This window comes from Chaetodon auriga, chromosome 24 (genome assembly GCF_051107435.1).
Source record: "Chaetodon auriga isolate fChaAug3 chromosome 24, fChaAug3.hap1, whole genome shotgun sequence".
In the NCBI taxonomy this organism is placed as follows: Eukaryota; Metazoa; Chordata; class Actinopteri; order Chaetodontiformes; family Chaetodontidae; genus Chaetodon; species Chaetodon auriga.
This window is the reverse complement of record NC_135097.1, coordinates 18,107,177-18,131,216: the sequence shown is the minus strand read 5'-3', so window position 1 is coordinate 18,131,216 and position 24,040 is coordinate 18,107,177. Positions and strand designations below refer to the sequence as shown.

The following is a 24,040-nucleotide window of genomic DNA, read 5'->3' as shown; positions in this document are numbered from 1 at the left end:
AAACCCTGGAAATTGCGAGCACAGAAATGTCTTGGACAAGTGAATGCCTTACAAAATTTGTCTTTTATTAAAGTCAATGCAGTATCAAACACATTCAGTAACTGAAAATTTTAAAACAACACAATCCACAAAAACACCATTCTTCATGCTGAACAGGTTCTCAGTCTGCATGTCCTCGTCATTGTACCCTGAATTCAATTTCTTTTTTTCCTGAACTTGACAAGAGGTGCCTATATCGCATTAAATTTATCACATTCAGTAGCCAATGCACTTCAAATAAAAAAAATGACATAAAATACAATCCATGAGAACAATTAGTCATGTCAAATAGGTTCCTAACAATTTCAATCTACCCAACACAATACTCTTCCTTCAGTGTCCACCTTTCATGAGTTATGATCCTGTGCAATAATGGCAGATATTTGATTGTTTCAGGCACACTGTCTCATGTTCCCATTTTATTATAAGTCACTCTGGAGTATAAGTCGTATCAGTCAAAAAATGCGTCACGAAGAGGAAAAGAACATATAGGTGGAGACAGGCACAATGAGTTGGATGACTTTTGAGTGGAGGATTTCTGAGATGATGGTTTTGAACGCAGAACTGAAGTCCACAACCAGGATCCTTGCATATGATGGTGCTCCCTGTCCCATGTCCCTTACAAAAAAATTTAAAAGAGGTCAGAGCTGCTGTAACTTGCTGCCACTCTTGGAGCACCATCTTAAACTACTTTTATGGTAATTTACACTTACATTAATTTTGTATCTGGTTTTATGTCCATTCTGTTTTTTCTATGTAAAGCACTTTGAGCTACAATTCCTGTATGAAAGGTGCTATACAAAGTAAGTGAGTGAGTAATAATAATAAGAATTCTTCTTCTTCTTCTTCTTCTTCTTCTTCTTATTATTATTATTATTAGAAGTAGTAGTATTAGTATTATTCATAATTAATCAGTAATAACCATGAAAAAAACAAATACTCTGTTTTATTATTCTTTAAACAATATAAAGAACATTTAGACTACTTCACAAATTAAAAATGTGAGAAAAAATCTGGCTACATGGTTACATGGTTTTTGTTTACAAACCTCTGTTTTTCACCATTTCGTGTTTGTTACACTTCCTCATAAGATCTAAGCAGCATCAGAGTGATATCAGACAATGACATAATGAAGTGGTATAACTATTTAATACATTTTTTTTATATAGAATTGTGAAAATATCAATATTTAACACAAGAGTGTCACTAGATCAAGATCAGAATTCAATTTATTGGTGTATGTGTGCACATACAAGGTTTTTGACTCTGGTTTAAACATTGCACTCAGACTACTTGCATGGAAAGAAAACATACAGCTCAAGGAGGACAAAAAAGAAGAAAACATAAGATTGAAACAATAAATTAAATATTGCAAAAATATAAAATAAACAATACATACAAAGAATGGTGAGGTAATAAATATATACAATGTGCTGGGATTAACATTCACTCAGTGACAGTGAGTGATGAATATATATGTTTAAAACTGTGCATAACTGGATGATAAATGGCCAGTCAGTGGATGGTTTGGTGTCAGAGGGTTAGTGACATTGTATGACTGGCTAACTGTTCATCAGGGTGATGGCTTGTGGGAGGAAGCTGTTTTTGTGTGTGATTCAGTGATCTGTTGTGCCAACCAGAGGGGAGAAGTTGGAAAAAGGTTTTGTTCAGGATGTGAGGGGTCTGCAGTGATGCTTCCTGCCCATTTCCTCAGGCTGGAGGAGTGTAAGTCCTGAATGAAGGGGAAGTCTGGCACCAATGCTTTTCTCAGCAGTCCTTATAGTCCATTGCAGTCTGTTCTTATCCTGTTAGGCGGCAAACCCAAACCAGACAATGATAAATATGCACAGAACAGACTGGATTATTTCAGCGTATAACTGGATCGGCAGCTGTTGAGGCAGGTTGAACTTCCTGACCTGATGCAGGAAGTACATTTCTTTCTTGATGATTGAGGCTATGTTTGAAGTCCAGAAAGACAGTGGATCCCAGAAACCTGAAGGTTTCCACAGCGGAAATGGCATATTTCCCCAAGGTGTGAGGAGGTTAGTCTAGGTCTCCTTAATCAATGTCAAACTGTGTGACCCATATCCCAGGTGACCTCAAGAGACTCTAAGTGCAGCTGTTGATGTTCACTATGAGCAAACATGCATGCAGATGGTTGTAGTCTGTAGTAGCAGTACCAGTTGTAGCAGTGTGACTTCAAGCCTTCATTTTTATTAATATGTCAAGTAGGGATGAGCTGGATACTCGTTTCAGATGAGCATTTTTGACGAGTATGAGCATGATACAAGTAAAACTCGCCAATATCCGTGCTCATGCTGAAGGAAAATCCTCATTGGGTAACTGACTGTCTTCATGCTCTGCTCTGTTCTCACGACTTGTTTCGTAACGTACGTGGTGCATTTGACAAGACAGAGCTGAAAACAGCTGGTGTCGCGTCGGTCACTGCCGGTCACTTTTTTTTTTATACCGTCTGCTTGCTCTTTGTTTGGCTGGTGATATAAAGTCAGTTGGAAAACTTTGCTCGTACTGAACGCGGTGCTTTTGAGAAGAATACAGTGAACAAGGCTGACATATTATTTCTGTGTTTGCCATCACTGGATGTTTGCATGAATCACCAAGTTCACACAAATCATTAAAAAATAAACAGTCTTACAGACCACTTAAACACATACACACATATAGCTTAACACACAAAGTAACCTATATTAATATTTTTATTGTATATCAATTTCAGACTTAAAATAATGTACCGATTTAAGCCCCACCCATTAAGGATTTCCGATTTACTACCATGCCCATGTCCGGTTTAGGCCCCGCCCACTCCTAGTACAGATACGGATACAGATAATTTAGATGGTTGAACAGATACAGTTACAGATACAGATAGTGGTGTACTCGCTCATCCCTAATGTCATGGTTCTTTATTCAGACTTTGTCGAGAATAGATTGGCACCTCACAGGTGACAGCCATAGTGCAGAAACAGGGGTGAAATCCTTGTAGATCCCTGGCACTTTGAGAACAGACAGATCCAGTAACTCTCCATTTATGTTGTTGCATAGTGTGCTCCTATTTGAAGAAAACTCATAGGGCCTGGTTTTACACCCTGGGAAATTAAGCAAAATATAGAAATGATGAGATGAAGACTGTATGCATCATGATGTGTGTGTAGCTGTATTGTAGTGAACTGAGGTTGTGGTTGCCTTGGGAAGACAACAATTAGATACTGATGAGTCTCACCTGCTCCAAACTGTGGCTGCTGCTGGTGACTGTGAACTGATGACTCTCAGCTGCAGGTGATTAGGAGGGAGGTGAACTGGTAAGAGGGAGCAGAGGAAGCGGGAGTGTGTGTCTGAGGAGCGAAGCTTGAGGATGTTGGGGCAGCTTTCCCGACCAAGCAACTGTTGCACTCGCGGTAGGAGGGTGAGGGCCATTTGTAGCTGCTTAGGGCTGCTGGCAGTGAAGACAGGTAGAGTAGGCAATAGTTGTTCTTGTGATGGGGCGGTTGATAGCTAGAGAACGGGGAATTAGGAGTGCCTTACCACTGCCCAGCTTTGAGTGCGAGCATCTGCCACACCGTCAGCCACTCCATTGTTCCAGCGCTGGACCGGCGTCTCCCCCACGGGCTCTTGCTGTGCACGAGCCGGGTCGGTCCAGTGCCACAAGCCTAGACCCCGGGGGAGGGTCTTGGCCAACCGGCCAGTTAAGTAGACGATATATTGTAAATGTGAAAATTGGTGTTATGTAATTTGTCCTGTGCGTTATTGTCCTGGTCTAGTTTTCCTTTGATTAAATATGACGTTTATACATTTTAATAGAACCACCACAGCAGTGTATTTGTGAGGGAGGGGGAGGAGCTGGGAGGAAGTTAGCTGATAGGCAGGTGGTGGTACATGTCCCGCCCAATTAATCACCTTGCCTCTTGTTGGGTGAAATCAAGTGTGCAGTAATCCAGAGTGAAATTGGATGATGAATAACGTTTTGCTCAGGGTGCACTTGCCTCCTCTTGTGTGATGTCACCTGTGTGCTTGCATGTCATAGTGTGCTTACCTGTATTTGGTGATTTGGCGTGCTGTGGTACTGAGAGCGGTTGGTTGGCTGGTGGGGGGGAGTTGTAGAGAGGGATGTGTTAAGGTTCAGCCAGTTCTTTGCCCTTCTCACAGAGAAATTGTTGTGGCTTAATGAATTACTTGTTAAATAGAGAGCTTATTTAGCATATGTCGTGATGTGTGTGTGTGTGTGTGTGTGTGTGTGTGTGTTTTCTCAGGTCTCTGACACCGAATCAACCCGGTTAAAGGTGATCTTTTCTTATGCATAACCATGTTGTTTTGATGCCTAAACCTAACAAAACTGTGACAGAACACAGAAAATAAAACATGAGCAGCACAATAGTAAGTTCCACAGGGGACACAAAGCACAGGTCGAAAGTCTGTGCATAGCTCACTCAGCCATCAAGTATGTCCTGCTCCCTCCATGGACCTTGTCACTTTTTGCTCTTTTGGAATGACGGGCCTGGATCATTATGATTTTGTAGCAGTGTCACCAACACAGCGATATCTGACTAACCTCAAATAGGTGGTTGTGCCTTCTGTCAGCTTCTTTGTATTTAGAAAGGTTAGAAATACGAGATTTAGGGGAAGTATTTAAACGGGAGGACAGCTGGAGAGAAGGGCAAAATAAGGGATAATTCTAGGGAAAATGGGAGGGTTGATAGGTCTCAGTTTCAGTATTGGCTCTAACATGTCTGAAATATGGGGTCTATGGGGTTTGTCTGACTTTCTCATGGACTCCATCTGTCTTTCAATCTAGTCAAAAAAACTTTACAGACATCAAGCTAGGCTGCTAGGCTCATTTATAGGATTAATTAGTCACTCAAAATTGTGGATGTAACATGATATGTCCAACTTGAATCTGTTCTTTTTTGCTGGTGGGTGCAGGTAAAAGTGCATGGCTGACATTTATTTGTGGTAAATCTTACCAACATCATGAAAACTATGCCAATGTTGATTGCATAGGATAGCATCCAACTAGAGGGAACTAAGTGAGAGCAAGTGACATTCTAGCGGAAGACATGTCTTGATGAGAGGAATGACAGATTACATTTCCATTTGAATATTGTCCATTGCAGAACATGATGTCAATGAAAATGCAATATAGTTGTCTGGGGATGCTTTCCCTGATTGCATTTGAATATTGTCCAGCAGGTTAAGTCTTTGAAATGAAATGTCTAATGCTGTTTTCATATTAATTTTCATATTATTCCACTTTGGAGCATGCTGATATGTAAATGTTAATATAATAGACTGCCGGTGTAGTTTCCCTTATCGCATTTGAATTCTGTCCACTTTACAGATCCAAGATGGCACTGCAGATGGCCGCCTCAGTGCTACGCTCTCTTGTACCAGCTTTGTTTTTGTTTGTTTGTTGTGTTTTGAGCTGTACCTCTCCAATACAATACAGTGGGGAGGAACTGTTATACATGGGTAAATCTACTGGTCAGACTTTTTCTTCACTTTTCATTGAGTGATCACTGTTTGGTCTGTCTTTTTCCAACCTAGACACAGAAGTTGAAATCTCCTTAGCCTGTAGGTAAGACTGTGAAAAGGTGGACCACTGACACAATGCTGGAACTACAGGCCTGCTTTGACTGTAGTGATTGAAGTGTTTTTGAGGCTGCTGCGACAGATCTGGATGAACTCATTGACAATGTGACATCTTACACCAGTTTTGTGAGGACCTGTGTGTGCCAACTAAAACCTTCTGCACACCAGCTTCACCAGGCTAAGGAGGAGTCCTACAGAAGGGGACAGAGTCCTCTACAACCAAGCCAGAAACACTTTGACAAAGGTGATTAAAATAGCAAAGAGGTGCAACACCAAAAAGCTGGAGGACAGCTTCTCAGCGAACAACCTTCCATCATTGTGAAGGAAACTGCAGGACATTACCAACTACAGGGGACCATCCTCCCACACAGCTGATAACCATCAACTGGCCAATGACCTGAATATATTCTACTACAGGTTTGATGGGCCCACATCAACACACAGGACCCACCCGTTAGAGCAGTCACCCTGATGTCTGTGGTCATGAAATCCTTTGAGAAACTGGTGTTGACTCAGCTGAAAGACATCATAGGCCCCCTGCTGGACCCATTGCAATTAAAATATTTCCATTTGATATTTATAATGGAGCCTACATGTCTTTTTATATTCTTTAAGGAATAATAAAACAGAGGGTTTGTTTTTCATCATTGTAACTGATTATTATAAATTACTATAAAAGAGTGTGTTTTAGTTCCTTTATTAGCTAAAAGAGCAAAAATTTAACTTCCATGGCAGAAATAATGAAAAACAAAATGCTCTTGCTCAACAAGCATCCTAAAAGAGATTTACATTTGCTGGCCCGTTACGACAACAAACCATGCACAGAAAGTAATTATTAATAACTGCTGATTTTTGTTCCCCTTTATTTGGCTACATGTGTGAAATTATAACCTCGGAGGTGGAAATAATTACAAAAAACATAAAAAACCAAAAAGTATGAACATAATTATAGCTGACGATCCGCCCAGCCTTAATTTGACGGCAAATTGAGGGAGGTGTCTCTCAACAGCTGAACGAGTGCCACTTCTGATATAGGCTGCCTGTGGTGCCACTAACAGGATAAGGCCCTGCTGGAATTTTAAAGGTGTCAGTGTAGAAAAGATGCGGTTTTCTCATGCGTGCAGTTGATGAGCAGGGGTTGCTTTACTGGTATGTGATTTCAAAAGTCACATTCCAAATTGTGAGATTGATGGAGAAGGGAGGTGGATTATTTTGCTTGTGGACATTATCCTTCGTTCAATGTTCGCCCAGCTAACGTAAACATTCCCTTTTGCTTAAGTTATTTGGGAAGGTGATTTCAAAACCACCTTTAATCAAACAATTGACAGATAGCCACCAACAACAAATGATTCTGTTAATGAACTATATAGTGTGTTTAAGTTTGGATGTTATAGATATTTGGTGGCACAAAAACCCAGACCAAAGAATATTTACTTACTGGAACAAAGGTTTCTTGCTTATCACTAATGACATTACTAACAAGGAAGTCTCTATCAATCCAGTAATGTTAACTGACCACAAAGCCATCTCAATTACAGTGTAAATGCAGTATGTACTAAATAAAACAATACATAGAAATTAACTTAATAAGAAGAAATATTGAAGACAAGTGAGTATATTCAGCAATGTGGGAAGATTGAAATTAGAAATTTGGCTACTTCATTTGAGGAAAAAAAGATTGCTCAAATCAAAATGAAAAAAGAAATAATTACAAAATCCTGGATTTTTTTTCTAAAAAGCTAGAGCTACCATCAAACAAACTATTGGAATTAACCAAAGCACGGACACAACTAGATAATATCTATGAGGAGAAATTTCAATATATCAAGACTAAGACGAATGGAACGTGGTGAAATAAATACTAAGGGTTTTTCAGAAAAGAGTAGAGAAATGTCCTCAATTGGTAAAAAATATTAATAATCCTGACAATATTTCACTGTACTGTCACCGTGTTTTGTTTTGTTTTTTTTATAAAACTTTGCATACTTCTGCTTACCCAACCTTGTAAAGTAAATAATTTCTTGATAACACTTTCAGTAAAGTCTGAATGACCTTTTACACTGATAGAATATATTGGTGTATGTATTGTATTCTCATGATCCTAAAACTCATCATGAGGTATCAGACTGGAGAAGAAATAGCTTCACTAGTGATTTAAATGCCCTAAATAAAAAAAATGTAGAAATGAGCAAATCCAAAATTCGTTTGTAGAGAATAATATTCCCCCACTGCAAATGTTCTGATCTTCTGTTTATGGTGACTTGAATTGGAAAAATGCACAGATACAATATTGTTTTAACAATAAGGTGAAAGACGCTTTAAAATTTGACATAAATTATATCCTGTAAAGCACATTCTAGTATGGTTTAAAGTGAGTATGAATTATTCTTGTGATTTCTGTAGCCTAAACAAAGAAACAATTTCTCAATTAGTTTTCCATTGTATTATTCCAAAACATGTATTCCAAACTTTCTATCTAGAAAAACAGGTCAAAATAGGTTTTTATGGTAGTTTCATTTATTCTGAAAATAACTTTGAAAAATGTGAGGTTTGTAAGACAACTGTGTAATTTTGTGACAAATTCCACATACATACTTGACTTTTTTTTCTAAGTGATACCAACCTCTATTAGAATTATCTGATTTAACTGAAAAATAGAAAAGCAACAAAGACTTAAACAATATTTCAAACATAAATTCACAGACTACCTGTGCAACTTACTTTATTAATTAATTCATTTAGTCCTTTCCCCATGTATTATGTGCATAATTCAATGTAAAAAGCTTCTTGCACAGTTCTTTTTCTTTATTTTAATCATTATTTACACATCTTAACAGAATTCCATGACACGTTGTTGCTATATTACTATTGTTTGAATTTGACTGTTATCAATAAAGTTGAGGGAAAAAAAAGTTGACATGAGAGCGAAAAATCTGCAGTGATCCGGCCCAGTGCATCCCTCGGATAGACCCAGTAAAACTGATATAGATTCTTCCTCCTCGATTTCATGTAAATCGTTTGACTGTAATCCACCGTTTCTGTTCAGTATTTGCGTTTGTCTCTGAACCGGAAGACCTTGACGAAATCAAAGTTCGTAGAGAGGTGACATCTAGCTGCTCCACACCTGACTTCTTTGAATGAGGTTTAACACAAATTAGCATTTGTTTCGGTTCGATACCCATACGAATTTAAACCCACCCAACTTTCGGTCGGAGGAAGCTGAACAAACAGTCATATAAATCTGCAGGTTAACGGTAAGCATACAATTACAACGCCTAGTTATGCAAGGAATACAGTAAGATGGTATTTTATGTTGTTGCTAACATGGTATCTGCCTACCGCTGACGCTTAGCTAGCTCACGACAACATGGCTAACCAGCTAGAATTTTAGCACGGGTAGACAACAGATTATTGACGAATTTCATATTGTTCTTAATGGTGGTGTGAGCTTCGGCTACCCAGACTTATTTACCAAACAAGATTTGCAATTAGACTGATTTTTACTTTAGATTAAGTAGTGAAATTGTGACGATGATGCTGCTAGCTCTCAACGCACACAAGCTAGCCTTGGTAAGAACTATTTCCTGCACTGGAAAGAATTGTTCTCTTCATAAAGCAGCACATAAAGACACTCTCTTGCAAAGTACACAGGCCTCATGGAATTATTCACTGTAATTCATAATTTACCCAGTTTCTCAGTTGATCTCTTAGCTGTTCGTTGTTGCAGTTAATTAATTCAGTTTAGCTAGCAAGCTAAATTACATATCCGCTCTCCCATCAGGTGCACATGGTAACAAGAGTCCTGGAGTTAATACAGTAACTTGGTTATTTGTCTGCATGTGGAAGGACTTGAACATCAAGTTAAACGATTAAACTCCATTCTTATAGAAGATGGCTTCAGTTCTCTTTAAAGCAGCTCCATGGTTTTGCGAATTAACACATATCAATGTTCCGTTGGCAGGTCATAGGTCACTACCGCTGCCCATTGTATAACTTTTTTCAGGAAAAGTGATACAAGTTAACGACATTTGTGCCAGTTGCAAAGGATGAGGAGTGTTTTGAATACCAAATGGACTGTGTAGCTCAGTGGGAACAGTTCTGTCTTGATTTAAAAAATTGGCTTGGAGTGAAATAAACAAACTAATATATTTCACTCACTGTGCTGCTCTACTCCTCTCTTTACCGGTTGTTAATGCTGTTGTCATTCATGATGTAGACATCTTTCTCATTACACAATATGTTTGAAGATGCAATGCACTGATGGATAACAGGTGAAATATTAGGTCTTACATTGAACCCAAATTTCAATTATAATGATTTTCACCAGATCTTGTGTTTGTATTATTAAATGATATCGAGTTAAATTAGGGATGTGATGATATTTCATGTCATAGAAATATGTTGATACATATTGTGGAGGAGGAAAGTGACTCAACTAAATCTTACTAATTACCAAAATGACTGTAGGGAGTGGAGTTTAAAGTGACATTCTCTCCTCCCAAGATAACTCACTGCATTTATGCAGAAAGTAATGGAGTTTGCTCTGACCTCCTGAGGTGGTTTTCACTGGGTCTGTAAGACACATAACACAGGCTGAATTCCTGACTGACCATGCTGTTACAGCAAGCAGGTACTGTGTGACACCTCTAACTAATTTCCAAATTCAGTTCAACAAACTGAATTCTGAGCTAAGTTTATACCTCCTATATATATGTGTGTGTGTGTGTGTGTGTGTGTGTGTGTGTGTGTGAGAGAGAGAGAGAGAGAGTGAGTGAATGTGTGTGTGTGTTTGTGTGTGTATGTAAACCTCCATTGTAGACTGTTTTTGTTTTTTGTAGGTGACGAGCTGGCGCAGGTCGTGGGTTGTCCGTGGATAATGAGAGACAGTGGCGGTAGCCTGGCCCAGAACCGCTGGCAGGGAGACCTGGGTCTGACCGCTGTGAGGCAGGACGACACTGGAGGAGGTAGGCATTTTATTTCTGGTCAATATTATGTTTTCATTATAGTTAGGTTTGCATCATTATGAATAATATTATAGGTGCTAATGTGATGAGTCTGATGATAAGTGGCCAAGGGTGCCTTCACATGAAGCATTTTGCCCTTGGAATGTTTTTACGGCAAATTGTCTTGACACATAGTCCTTTTTAAGAAAAAGAGACGCAGAGACTGGGCAGTATATTAACTTCGTCTGTGCATAGATTGACTCATGAGTAGAAACTGTGTGTTGCTGTCTCTGAAAACCACCTTAAGTTGTGCAATTCATCACTTAAAGAGGCATGAACAACTGAAATCCAGAGATTCGAGTTAGTGGCCACAGCTAGGGTCTGTGGGCAGAGATTAAGTTCTTTGTTTCTTCCTTGTGGGTTTGTTTGGGTTTTTGGGTTTGATGGTAACTTGACAATACCTCTCCATTTTCTAATGCCATCCAGCTCAACTCGCTTATAGATATCTATAATAGATGACGCATCTAGTTTGTGACATGCCTCTGCTGCCACCAGGTTCTTACCTGTTCAAATACAAGAAAATGGCAGACTTTTGTGCTGCTTTTGGATGTTCTAATGCAAGAAATGCCAAAACAAAAAACAGGGAATAATATTTTACAAGGTCAAACTTATTGTCCAACATTTTAATGACATTGATATGTCACATTAAGTAATCCTTACTTTATCATGACTGACCTGATACTAAGTTAAGCTAACTTAACCTATATCAGATAAAGAAAAAATACAGAAAATTTGTATTTGTTATACAGTATATCAGTAAGATTATCAATTATCATCAATTTTTATATACATTTACTGTATATGAGATTAGAGCTAAATTTGTAGTGTTCATTTCTCTTGCATATACGTTAACCCAATGGCATTCATTTTCAGTTGCACAAAATTGTAACAGAATATGTAAATGCTACAGTGCAACTCTATGCAACCCTGCTAATACACCGGATATACTGTATGTTTTTTGTATCTAATGCGTGACTTGTAAACTAGGAAAAATTTTATATTTCGCTAAAAATGTTGTAGAATCATGAAGCCTGTCAGAAATTGACTTAATCTTTTAACTTCAATGTGTTTTATAATTATGTCATTTTTTAATCCCGGGCATCGCTGTACCAATAGCGCAGCATCAGGAATTGTGGGAACTGGTGATATATGGGCTCGGCAATTGCACAGACACGCAAATGGCACACTGCATAGCCCTGCCCAGAGAGTCCAAAATCTATGATCATATCAGCTGTGTTTAGAGCTGCAAGTAATGATTATTTTCATTATTGACTGATCTGCAGATTATTTTCTTTATTGACTGATAAATCATTTGGTATAAAAAAAATGTCTAAAAAGGATGAAAATGGCCATCACTGTTTCTTAAAGCCCATAAAGATAATGAGGTAAGCTCAGATCAAATCGGTTGTTATACATGCATGAAAAATCACTTAAATCAATAACTGATTATCAAAATCTTTTCTAAACAAGTCTGTTTTTCTGTTAGTCGATGTATCGATTAATTGAATCAGTGTTATGTTGATCTTCAGGAAAATATTTTGCAGTCATTCATGAGATAGGGGTGTGTGTGTGTGTGTGTGTGTGCGCGCGCACGCACGCATGCGTGCGTGAGTGTGTGCATGAGAGAGCAAGACTGGGTGGATGAAAAGCCAATCTTAAAGTGTTTTGCCCTTCTCAGTTGAAAAGTGTTATCTAAGTGTAGTCCATTTACCTTATTTCTGTTTTTTCAAATCATCTTAACTGGAATAAATATTAAAAAAAATTAAATAATATACCCACTATGCACACTTGAGGTTTTAGGGAGCATAATCAGTATTAGGGTTGGGGGTTGGTAATGTTTTTTCAAATCCAGATAATAATAATAATTTAAAAGGATTCCAGTCTGCTTATTGAATCTGAATCCTTTCCACTCTCTAATCAAATCTAATTAGGTTTACCTTTCAAAATTGTCAGGTAACTAAAGTTGATTGACGGAATATTAATCTGCAGTTATTTTGATAATTGATCATTTGTTTAACTTGTTTTGCAAGTAAATGTGCCAGATATTTCCGAGTACCAGTTTTTCAATTGTGGTAATTTGGTGTTCATGTATTATCGATGAACATGTTGCTGTGTTAAGTGAAACAAAGTGGGTAATATTTAGTTGAAATGAAGGCCAGTTATTCATATTTGTTATATTTGTGTTTAGGCGGGATTCCTGGAGACCACCTCATAGTCCCAGTGTCAGGACACAGTGTACCCAGCCCCATGCACCTCAGACTGGGGCAGAAAGAGAAGGTGTGGACAGGAGAGTATGTAGACGATGAGGAGGAGGATGGAATGGGTAGGATTGAGGCAATAGGTGATGATGATGAAGAAGAAAACAATCTTGACGGGGAGAACGAGGGTGAGTTTGAGGGGAAGGGTTGGGATAACAATGAGGAGGAAGAAGAGGAGGAGGTGGAAGAGGAAGGAGACCAGGCTGAGGTGGAGTGGGAAATTCCAGACTTTCCCTCCCAGTCCAGCCAGCACCCTCATTCACAAGAACACCAACATTATGGACCTCAACAGAAGGTAGAGGAAGGTGGAGATATCACTGTAGAGGATACTGTCTCCCAGGTCGAAGCAGGGGACCTGTTAAAGTCCCACCTCAGCAGGTACCGGGCTCTGAGGAGGCTGAGGCGTTGGCAGCATTTGCGATCCCATGGAGGCCTTGGATTTCGGCTCACCCAGCACTGGAAGAGCTGGCGCCAGCGGGCCCAGTGGGTCTGTTCCCAAGGGCACAGGTGGAACAGGAGAGGGCAACGGTACAGTCTATTCGGCAAGCAGAGGAGGATAAAAAGGTATCAGCAATCACCATACACCGATGGAGAGGATGACAGCAACAACGGAATGTTCACAGAGTCTGAGAGAGGTACTGATACACTACACTACACTTATAAAGAAGGCTAGTTGATGTGCACAGAATATGTAACAAATCACATGAAAAGACAATGTGTTGGTGTGTCCTTTAGTAAATCTTTTTAAAATAGCGCTGTTCAAAACAAAGTTACAACGTGCAATTCAAACAAAGAGTAAAGGTCAACAACATCCAAAACATAAGATACAAACAAAATAAAATAATTGAAATTGCTACTAGGGCTGCAACCAATGATTACTTCCATTGCTGATAAATCTGTCCATTATTTTTCAATTAATCAATTAATTAGTCAACATTTTTGGACACGAATACTTGATTTCAGCATGGTAGGACATAATACAAGAAACATCGGTGGTGCAAAGAGGATATTGAGGGTACATGCCAAGGCTCGTATTTCATATTTCCTCACTGCTGGCTTGAACTGGAAGTCATTGCAGTCTTAGAGGCCATATCAAAACTCTTATTTCTACTCTGAGAAGCGAGGAGTGATCTCTGAGGAGCCATGTGCAAGGATACACAAGAGTAACCTTCACAGAAGTCTTTTACTCTCTGACATGCCCCCTTTTTGGATATCAGTTGTTGATTGGGCACTGCAGCTGATAGGACTAATCTGTTACATCACAACATCACTTGAATTTTAAACCAGAATAAAGACAGATAAAAGATTAAACTCAAGTGTATCATTCCCAAGTTTTATATTTTGTTTTCTTATTCACCATCTTGTTTACCAGTCTGTCTTAATTGTAGGTCTGAACAACAAAAGCACAACTTTCACAGTCTGTTATTTCCCCATTATCTATTTTTTTTAATTTTTATTATGGATGCAGTTAAAGTCAGAGAGAGTAAGAGAGTCTGTCAATCAGCAAGTAACATTTTTTTCATCGTTTATTGTCATTTCCATTCAGTCACATCTGAGGCTATTCATTCCTTAGCGTAGAACTTTATATGATTACATATTAATTATTTAATAATTCTCCATGAAACATTAAAAGATTTCCTGTGTACAAAATACGCCATAATCATGTTCTGGGTTCTTAAATTATTAATTCCCAATCAGTATCAGTGTCAATAAATACAGATGTAAAGACTAAAGAAATAATATAACCTAGTTATATTAAAACTGCCAGTAGAAATCAGTCCAGTGCCTCTGAGCAGGACACAGGACATAGTACTGTCACTTCATATGCAGGTGTTTGTTAAACAGATAACAGGCTCCAGAATGAAGACACTGCTGCTCTGTCACTCAAAAGTGTGTGCCTTTACAAGTGTAAGCACAATGCAAATGTGTGCGGACACAAATTCATCAAAAGTGTCTACAACTGTTAAAGCCGACTGACAGCTGATCCAGCTGTGATCAGCTGATGCCATCATCAGAAACTGACGTGGCTTCACACGACGCGTCAGGGAAAAGGATATCTGATTTCTCTAAAAACATATATCCTTGTGTCTTCTCTGCTCGCATGGTTTCCTTTTGTCTTTCCATGCATCCTCGAAAGGAGGGACATCAGTTCCCAGCTCAGTACCACCCTGTTCCTCCAGTTGTGTTTTGCTCTGCTTCATTCTGCAACCTATCATTCTTCCTCATCTGTGCCCCCAATTTCCAATTGTCATCAATTTCCCTTGTCATTTTGCGTATTAACCTTTCTTACAGGTCAAGCCTTGTTTTCTGTTTTCACTTTTCTCAGTCTTAAATAATGCAGATTGCTCCATGTTTGACAAACACCACTGCCACTATGGGGAGAGAACAGTGACTTAAAATTTGGCTTAAAAAATACAATTTGGTATTGAACACAACTGAACTGAAACAGTAAGCATTAGTCAAGTGAGTTTTTTTGAGTTTTGTTTTTTTGTTTGTTTTTTGCTTGTTTGTTTTGTGTGTGTCCCTCCCCCTCCACTCCCCCAACCTAACATTATATTTGAAAGTGTTACATGAAATGAGGGGAAGGGCATACATTAATTTTCTATTAGTAAGTAAATATGTACACACACACCCTTCGCACATTTCATTTTAAGCCTAAAAGTATGGATGCACAGATCACATTTTTTGTCACTGATACTGATTACTGATCATCGTTGCTATAGCAGCTGGTAAAGCAGTACTGTATTAGGCTTTTTGGTCAGTTTGACTGCCTTGTAATGTATTGAAGTCTCCACCAGGTGGAATCATTAGCTAGGTTATAAAAAGAGACTGTACAGTATGGAGATCCACAAAAAGTAAATTGTCAGGGTTTCTTATTCTGGAAACAAGATCATTTTACATCCATTCAATCAATAGAGTAGTACAAAGAATTTCCAAGGAGCAATGCAGCAAGTTGTCTACAGCAAGTCTGGAGTGAAAACTGGAATAGGTGAAAACAATCTCTTCCTCCTCTTGCATCATGTGCAGGCTGTCAGCGTGTGGATGTTTGGTGTGTAGGTTACAGAGCACGTGGGTGGAATGGAGCAGTGAGAATTTCTGCTCCTTGTTTACAGAGCTGTTCATTCCCTCTGCTCCCCGGCTCAAAGCTGTTCAGGACGTTCCACTCAATATCGCTCAGTGATCAACTTAGGTTTCACCCCGCTCCAGTCAAATTGCTCACCTCACTTCAAAAGAAATCAATTCAGTTCAGTTAAATGTTATTTATATAGCACAAATCATAGTAGAAGTTGTCTCAGGACACTTTCCATATCAATCTGGTCCAGACCATTTATCTACAGAAACCCAACATCAAGCACTTGGTGACAGTGGCGAGGAAAAACTTCCTTTAGACAGGCAGAGACCTCAAGCAGGACCAGGCTCTGGGTGAGCAGCCATCTGCCTTGACTGGTTTGGTGTTTGTTGCACTATTGCGATCACCAACTAGAAAGCAGTAATCCCCATCTCATTGCCTATTTTTACTGAGTATTGGATGATAATGATGGACGGCTGATCGATGTGGACATTCCTGCTCCCCTGTCAGGCTATTGGGACAAAAAAAGAGTTAGTTTCTAAAGTCATATGGAAAGGAAAAAGACCGTATCCAAAACTCACAACTCTCCAGCGAGACAAGACACAAGGGGGGCTAGTTCTTCCTGATTTTAAAATCTACTTCTGGTCTTATGTACTACACCCTCTATCTACATGGTTCAAATCAAGTTCCTCTGTTTCTTGAAGACCAATTGAGGACTTGCACTACCTCACAGGTTGCAAGACCTTGTGTATGCTAACATACCATTAAAAAATGCCAAATTACGATTAGGACCTCTTTTTACTCGCATCTTACCGTACTGTGATGAAGTATATTGGCACAGATTATACATGGCATAATCATACACTGATTTTCAATAATTTCTCACTTCTTACTGGTAATAAGCCCTTTTCATTTCCTCATTGGAAGAATAGGGGAATGTTTTACAAGATCAGCTATGAGGGCATGCGGTGTTCCGTGGGTAGTAGCTCTCCCCACACACCCTCTACATAAGGGTGGTTAGGGTGGTTGCCCTAAATCTTTAACAGTAGAGTTTATTTGGAATAGAGATTTGAAAGACTTAAATGAAAGAGAGATTTGCTGGGACACAGTGTGGAAAAATCTTATGGATGCATCCAAAAACCCCAACCATCAATTGGTACACTATAAGTATGTTCATAGGATGTACCTCACCCCCAGAAGGCTTGTTTTTTGGGAATGCCCGGGTGTGGTTAGATTCTGGAAGGAAGTGTCTCTCACTTTGAGTGACATTCTTAGGGTCAGGATCCCAGTCTCCCCAGCCTTGCTTCTGCTTAACGACGATTTTTCTTTAAACTTGTCCCTGCAACATAGGCGCATTCTATGGACTGGCCTCACTGCAGCCAAGAAGATGCTGGCCGTCAGATGGCAACCGCCACGTTCCTTGACTTGGCAGCATTGGGCCAACTCATTTCTTGAAATTATCTTGATGGAGTGGTCTGTGGCCCATATACATGGGGCCAGCCATGAAACTCTGCAGGCCTGGGAGACAGCACACAAGTTAGTTAAAGAGAGGGTGCAGCGCGGCCAACCTTGATTTTTTTCTGTTATTATTTTTATTGGGTGGAGAAATCCTGGGTGGGAGGTTCATGGGGAGTCACCATAGGGAGGGTGGGAGGGATATAGAGTTTCTTTATATTGTTACCTGCCTAAAATGTACAAGTGATTTTGTTTGTCTCTTATTTTCTCTTTTTTTCTGTTTGTACTCGCTGTGTAGGGAGGGGAATAAGAAGGGGAAGGGGAAAAAAAATTGTATGTGGTGTGAAGACAAATGTTTTGTACTTTTTTTTCATTAAAAAAAAAAAGATCACCAAAAAAAAGAACTGGCACAAGCAACTTAACAGTCCTCGCTGTGTGAGCCAGGCAAGTCCACTTTGAGGTTGTAGTATCCAAAGGAATGTAAACAGTCATCAAGTTCACAGGCAGTACTTAAACGACGTGGAAATCCACAAAGAGAGCAATAAAAGTGCCGGTCTCTGTTATTCACATATGTGGTTCTATCTGACAGAGCCTGGGAATGTGGCAGTGGTATTGGCTGATAAATTGGCATTCGGCTTTTTCATTATCAGTAGACCTCTAGTTTGTAGTACATTTTGTCACCAATTTCACATTTCTCATCAGTGTGATGTAATTTTCTCTGCAAAGCTCTCTGTATTCTTTCTGAACATTCTGCTTCTGTTAAAGGCTTTATCGATGTATGTATAGCAGAGACCACCCGTTCCCTTTTTCATTGTAGCTTCTAAAAAAGCTAGAGGTTTATTGGTTAACACGGACATTTTGGATTCTGTCCAAACACCCCCTGATGTGGACTGCAGCCATGGATATTCTGCATGATGGTCTTTGGCAATGGTCTGAAGGCAACGGAGTAAAACAGCTGAGAGCCGATGTAAGTGAAAGAACGAGGGGCTTAGAAGTTATCCTTGTGTTTCTTGAAGAAAAAGGTCAATCTGTGTGTTCCTTCTGCCATTCAAGTAAGAGCACTGGATATACAAACAGCTGATCTTTCTGAGGACCCAACCATGTTTGGTGAACACAGACAGTGTGTTACTCGTCCGGCGAGTTAAAGGGCTGTTGCCTAGGTTACTTAAGAATAAAAATGTTTGAGTAGAAGCTATGTGCCCCCTGTAGCAATTTGCATCATTGCAGAATGACAGTTTGAGGCAGGGAGCGCCTATTGTTTTATCCTTGATGATGTCATGGCCATGTCATGGGGATTCCCTTGAGTCCCAGTTGGTCTCATACAATGGGAAATCAGGATTTGGATTCAAGACAAATCTTATACTGAGGTGTGATTTGCAAGTTATGATGGGATTTGGCGGTATTTTGAGTCTGTTATTGGGCATTGCATTCTGCATACAGGCCTTTGTTTCTGGCTTTTGGATTTACATGCAGGCATGCCCTCGTTCCTCCATGCGGTGAGATCCCAACAGTGGTAATTTGTCACAGTGAATTCTGTTATATCAGTGCCATGTTGACCGTTGAATATTTTTGTACTTGTATGTGATTATGACAGACAGTTACTTCATTGGTTGAAGGGTGGGTCTGTTACAGCTCTGTGTGTTCACTTTGTTGTTTGTCCCTTTTCCTCTCCTGTCCTCTCTAGCTCTGCCAAGGTGTGCTAGATCGGATTGCTGAATGCGGTGCATCTGATGTAGTTCTGCGTGCTTAAAAAGCTCCTGTGCTGGCATCAGAAGAGAGGTGTATGGTGTGGGGACTGTTAGTCTGACTGCCCCTCAGCCTTGGATTTTGTGTTCTGTTTTGATTTTGTCTTTTGCTAGCTTTGATTTAGTGTCTTGGTTGTTTGTATGTTGATAAATCACATAGATTTGATGGTTTTAAGACACTTTTTTTGTGGTTGAGTTTTGTGTCAGTGGAGTGTTTTTTGCCCCATAAGGCTGCCTAAGGGTGGTGCGTAAACATGGTAATAAAGGAACATGTCAGTGGAGCTCATTGATATGCTTTTTTAAATAGTTTTATGGTGCAGAAATTAGATATATTAGTCTTTGATACACACATATCCCTTGTTTTTAGTTTAATTTTTTTCTGAATTCTGTTTTTCACAATTTAAGCACATTTCGTTATCAGTAATCATGGTGGATAATTAAAATTTCAATGGTTTAATAACAAAATGTTCATAATTTAATGCATAGCAATAACTTTGATCTAACACAGCAACTGTTCCATATGCAACTTCCAACCTCCATACACAACTTGACACACCGGGTCTGACGGAGGCCACTCTCACAGATGAGACTGCTTCTTGTTTACAATGCTTGACCAGAAACGGATGTCACTTCTCAGTTTTTTTACCAACAGGATGAGAAACTCTATGCATACAGCCATGGAGTCTTCAGTGAACTAGTGTATTGTATCTGCCGATGTGGTTGCACTGCTGAGAGTTTGTTGAAGTGATGAGTTTTTGCGAGTGCGCTGTCTGTCTGCCTCTTTCAGAAGAACTCCTTTGACATGTCTGTGTGTTACGCCAAAACATGGAAGCATAGTTTTTTTCTGTTCATTCAGCTTTGACACTGTGAAAACATGCTTAATGCTTGCAAGAACCAAGATTTTTAAGAATCGTATCCATATTTTGGCAATTTCCGTGGCATTCTGCGTTTTATGGCTGACTCTGTTTTTATTATCAAAGTTCCTGATTTTGTCCTTGCTCTCTGCATTACAGAAATCATAGAGCCCCAGATATATTCATTTTAGTTTGGGTCTGCACATGGGTTTTGTTAAATGTAAAACAATATCAATTAAAATTCAATTCAATTTTTTCCATATAGCACCAAATTACAACAAAAGTTGTCACCCTTTCCATATAGAGCTAGCACTGAACTCTTTCCCAACAGAGACTCAACAATTCCCTTATGCAAGCAAGCACTTGGCAACAGTGGTGAGGAAAAACTTCCTTTTAACAGGCAGAAATCATGTCAGAAACTATCATGTTTTCGTAACCTTAGAATGAGTTCTTTATATCTACAGAGGGAGTGGGCCCTTTTCCACGGAGTCTGGTAATCAGTTGGTTGCAATGTGCAACCTCATTGCTAGATGCCACAAAAACTACACACTGGTCCTTTAAGTCGTGCTATCAAGGATTATTGTCTGGTTTTTACCCAAAGTTAGACAGGAAACCTGTTATCAATTTAATCACTGCACATTCACTACTGACAAATGAGTGATAAGCTGGCAAAGTGTTTACTTTATCTTAGCAGGAAGGTGGAGGCAGGGAAACCAGTTAGCCCTGGCTTTGTCACTGTGCGTTTAAACCTTCAAAGTTCTATGATATAAAGAGTAATCCCGTCAGGAAATGAAACTTGGTCTTGACCAATTAAAACAGCCAGGATGACATGCTGCATTGCATTATATAATTGTTAAGCATGGAGGAGATTGGAGTTGGTAAAGGTTTATTTACTGTCATCAAAGTGTAACCTGCATGAAGGAGAACAACATGTGTGTAATCTCTATCCTTTTCTCTGGCAGATAAACAGATAAATGGCTGCTCTTTGGACAAGCAAGAGGACAGAGGGAGACGGGATGTGGAGGTCAAACCAGTGGAGCTGGCGCTTACTGAGGAACACATGAGTTGTGTGACTGGTATGGATCAGAGACAATTGTTTCATGTTTGCTGTCATATGAATTTAAACTGTTTTTGTTTGCAGGTACATCAGATAAATTTAAAACTCCTGTTTTTGTGTTTAACAGGATTTTGTCCACATTATTTTCAGATCGTTTCCCTCACCTTTGTCTTTGACTCTGGGCGCAGGTTTTGACATTTTCAAGATTTTCTTGAAACTGCAAGAGAAAAGAGTGGTTTTCTTTTTAGGCTTTTGTGTTTGTTAGATGCTTGAATTACACGCAGAAAATATAAAAAATGTTAAAATGAAAAAGGATGCTTCTTGAATGGGCTCCATAGTATGCTTGTCAGTGTTTCCCCTAGAATTTTTTTCAGGCCCGGTGGCACCCACCGAAAAAACCCTAAACAGACGAGACGCGTGGGATGGTGTATTGGTACAGTTGGATTAAGTCAGGTGGCACGGCAAGCAGTCTGCAATTCTGCAATTATTATATTCACATTCAAATTTTTGTTCACCCAGACTGTATTCAAGATCACAAGGAGAGGGTGACTGAATAAGGTGCATTTATTGCATACAAATGTAACATGCTTGATTACACATTGGCACTTCAACCACACAGTGTGCATTGTTCTGTGCTGCACTTGATTTTCCTCGGTTTAGAGAAGAACTTCACCAAGGCATGGTGGTAGGGGAATTTTGCCACAGGGGGACCATTGATGGAATTGATGTGTGTGAGATGTGTGTACCCTGTTCATGGTCGAGAAATCCCGCTCACAGTTCACACTGCCAGCTGACCAAGCTCACCATACTCTGATGCCACCTCATTCATGACAGCCAATTGAGGCTTGTCGTCCTACAAATAGATTAAGCAGAAGACAAGGCACATGAATAAGATACTTGATTATAGACAAGGCTAGCTGTGTAAAATGTCTCTCACCTTTAGTACACCAGTCAGAAGGTGTTCTTTAAATGAAGGCCATTCCTCTAGAAGTGCCTCCTCATCCATGAGAGGGAACTTGGCAGCAGGGGTCTTAAGGTGACTTACAGGAACATCTTGGTCTGGGTTCTTGGCTGCTTGTTGACCCAGGACACTGAATGCCCCCAGGATGTGCAGTTGTTGGAACTGTTTATTTAGTTCAGCTGTAAGGTGCTCTAGATATGGCTCCATCACCTTGTTAAAGAAAAACATATGATGTCTGGATTATCTTGATAATTGATCATTTACAAATACTAAATTTGTATTTGCAGCTTTCTTTTGGCAGTAATGACAAATACTGTTAACATTCCAAATACTTGTAAATACCTGAGTGCAAAATCGTTCCCAGAATACATCCAGTGTTTCAGGATGAGGATTTCTGGACTGCTGGCCTCTCCTCTACCTCTCCTCTTCAGCTTGAATATTCAACAATCCGAGCCCACTGGGATTGTGAAGGTCGTGATGTAGTACAGACAGGGCTGAGCCAGGAGGCTGATGGTCACCTGCCTCTTTAATCTTACTAAGTGTCTCAATTGTGACTGGCACCTGAGGGAAAAAAAAACAGTGGAATTTAGGATGCAATGTGACAACCACACACCTAAATCTTGTCCATAAATCATTTTTTTGTTTAAGAGAACAATGGGGAATAATTTTACTTGGTCTTTCACAGCAAGGAAATTAACATCCTCCTTCTGGAAAACTTTTGACAGCCTTGCCAGATGACAAAAGGAGTACAGTCCTTTTGCCACAGGACACTTGTTGTGCTCCATCTCCTCTGCCAGGGCTGTAAGCACTGCATGGAGATTCCTCCTTAGATTGGCTACTGCCTGGTGCTCAGAAAGCCAGCGGGTGTCTTTCACCTCCTAGAAATTATTGTGGAGAAATAATTTGTACATTTCAGAACATTGCAGAAAGCACAGTTAACCCTAAATGTAAATGTCTGTGATCTCTAATTCTTCTGGGAAAAAAGTCAAGGTTTGTTTTACCTCCACCTTCAGATCACAGATGCCCAGGGTTGTGGCTGCTGCCTTTAGGACTGCTGTTCTATTAGCGCTGTTGCTAAAATAGAGGTGAAGTTGCTGCAGGTGATCCCTGAAGGTCTTCATGTACGGCGTTGTATCTGAAGCAGTTTTACAGACCACTTCCTCATATTAAGTTGTCTGTCTCCCGCAATATTTTTTCTTTTCTTCAGTGACGCCATAGTTGGCTAGCTACAAACCTTAAACATCCCATAAAATATGCCCGCGCTCTCAGCAGCGGTACTCGCATCGTTACTAGGCAACGAAGCAGGTTGACTCACGTTGTGCTGCACAGAGGTGCTCCTAAATGTAAATGATTATTGATTTATGAATGAATGGATAGGTGGCTTATTTTTGGCATATTGATTTTCTTTTTTTGGCCTGGCGGGGGGTTTCCTTGGCCTGGTGGCCCGCCAGGCATATACAATGGTAGGGGAAACACTGCTTGTCCAGCTTGCTGTGCAGATAATGGTTTAATGTCTTATGGCTTTCTTCTGTCTCAAGGCATTCTTGAAGAGTCTCTACAGCAGTATGGCAGTTTGATCCCCATCCATGTGGATGATATTGTGGAGAAGCTTCAGGACATCTTCAGTGACAGCTTCTCACAGCCACACAGGTCAGCCACAGTGTTTACTCACTGTACCATCATTATGGATATAACCGTCCTTTTCTTGACTTGAATTATATGAAACAGAGAAAAGTAGTTTTCTCACAAATGGTAAAACACAAATGGTTGCCATTTATTGTTTCCTCGATTCAATCATTTATGGACTAATAATTCTGGCATTAATATTGGCCTTGTATGGAAAAAGATGCAGTATTGTAAGGCTGCAATTAACAATTATTTTCATTGTTCATCTGTCAATTATTTTCTCAAATCGATGAATTGCTTGGTCTTTATAATGTTAGAAAATTGTGAAAAATGTTGATTTCCCAAAGCCCAAGATGACATCCTCAAAT

General features: G+C 39.6%; 1 protein-coding gene across 1 annotated transcript in view; it reads left to right on the top strand.

The window, feature by feature from the left end:
• The first annotated feature begins 8,547 nt into the window (after positions 1-8,547).
• senp3b (SUMO specific peptidase 3b) overlaps positions 8,548-24,040 on the top strand; it is a 28,823-nt gene continuing 13,330 nt past the window's right edge. The window contains exons 1-5 of the mRNA XM_076724862.1: positions 8,548-8,897; positions 10,482-10,607; positions 12,835-13,539; positions 20,991-21,104; positions 23,585-23,696. Coding sequence (XP_076580977.1) covers positions 10,520-10,607; positions 12,835-13,539; positions 20,991-21,104; positions 23,585-23,696 — 1,019 coding nt within the window. The 5' untranslated portion in view covers positions 8,548-8,897; positions 10,482-10,519. The remainder of the gene's footprint in view (positions 8,898-10,481; positions 10,608-12,834; positions 13,540-20,990; positions 21,105-23,584; positions 23,697-24,040) is intronic.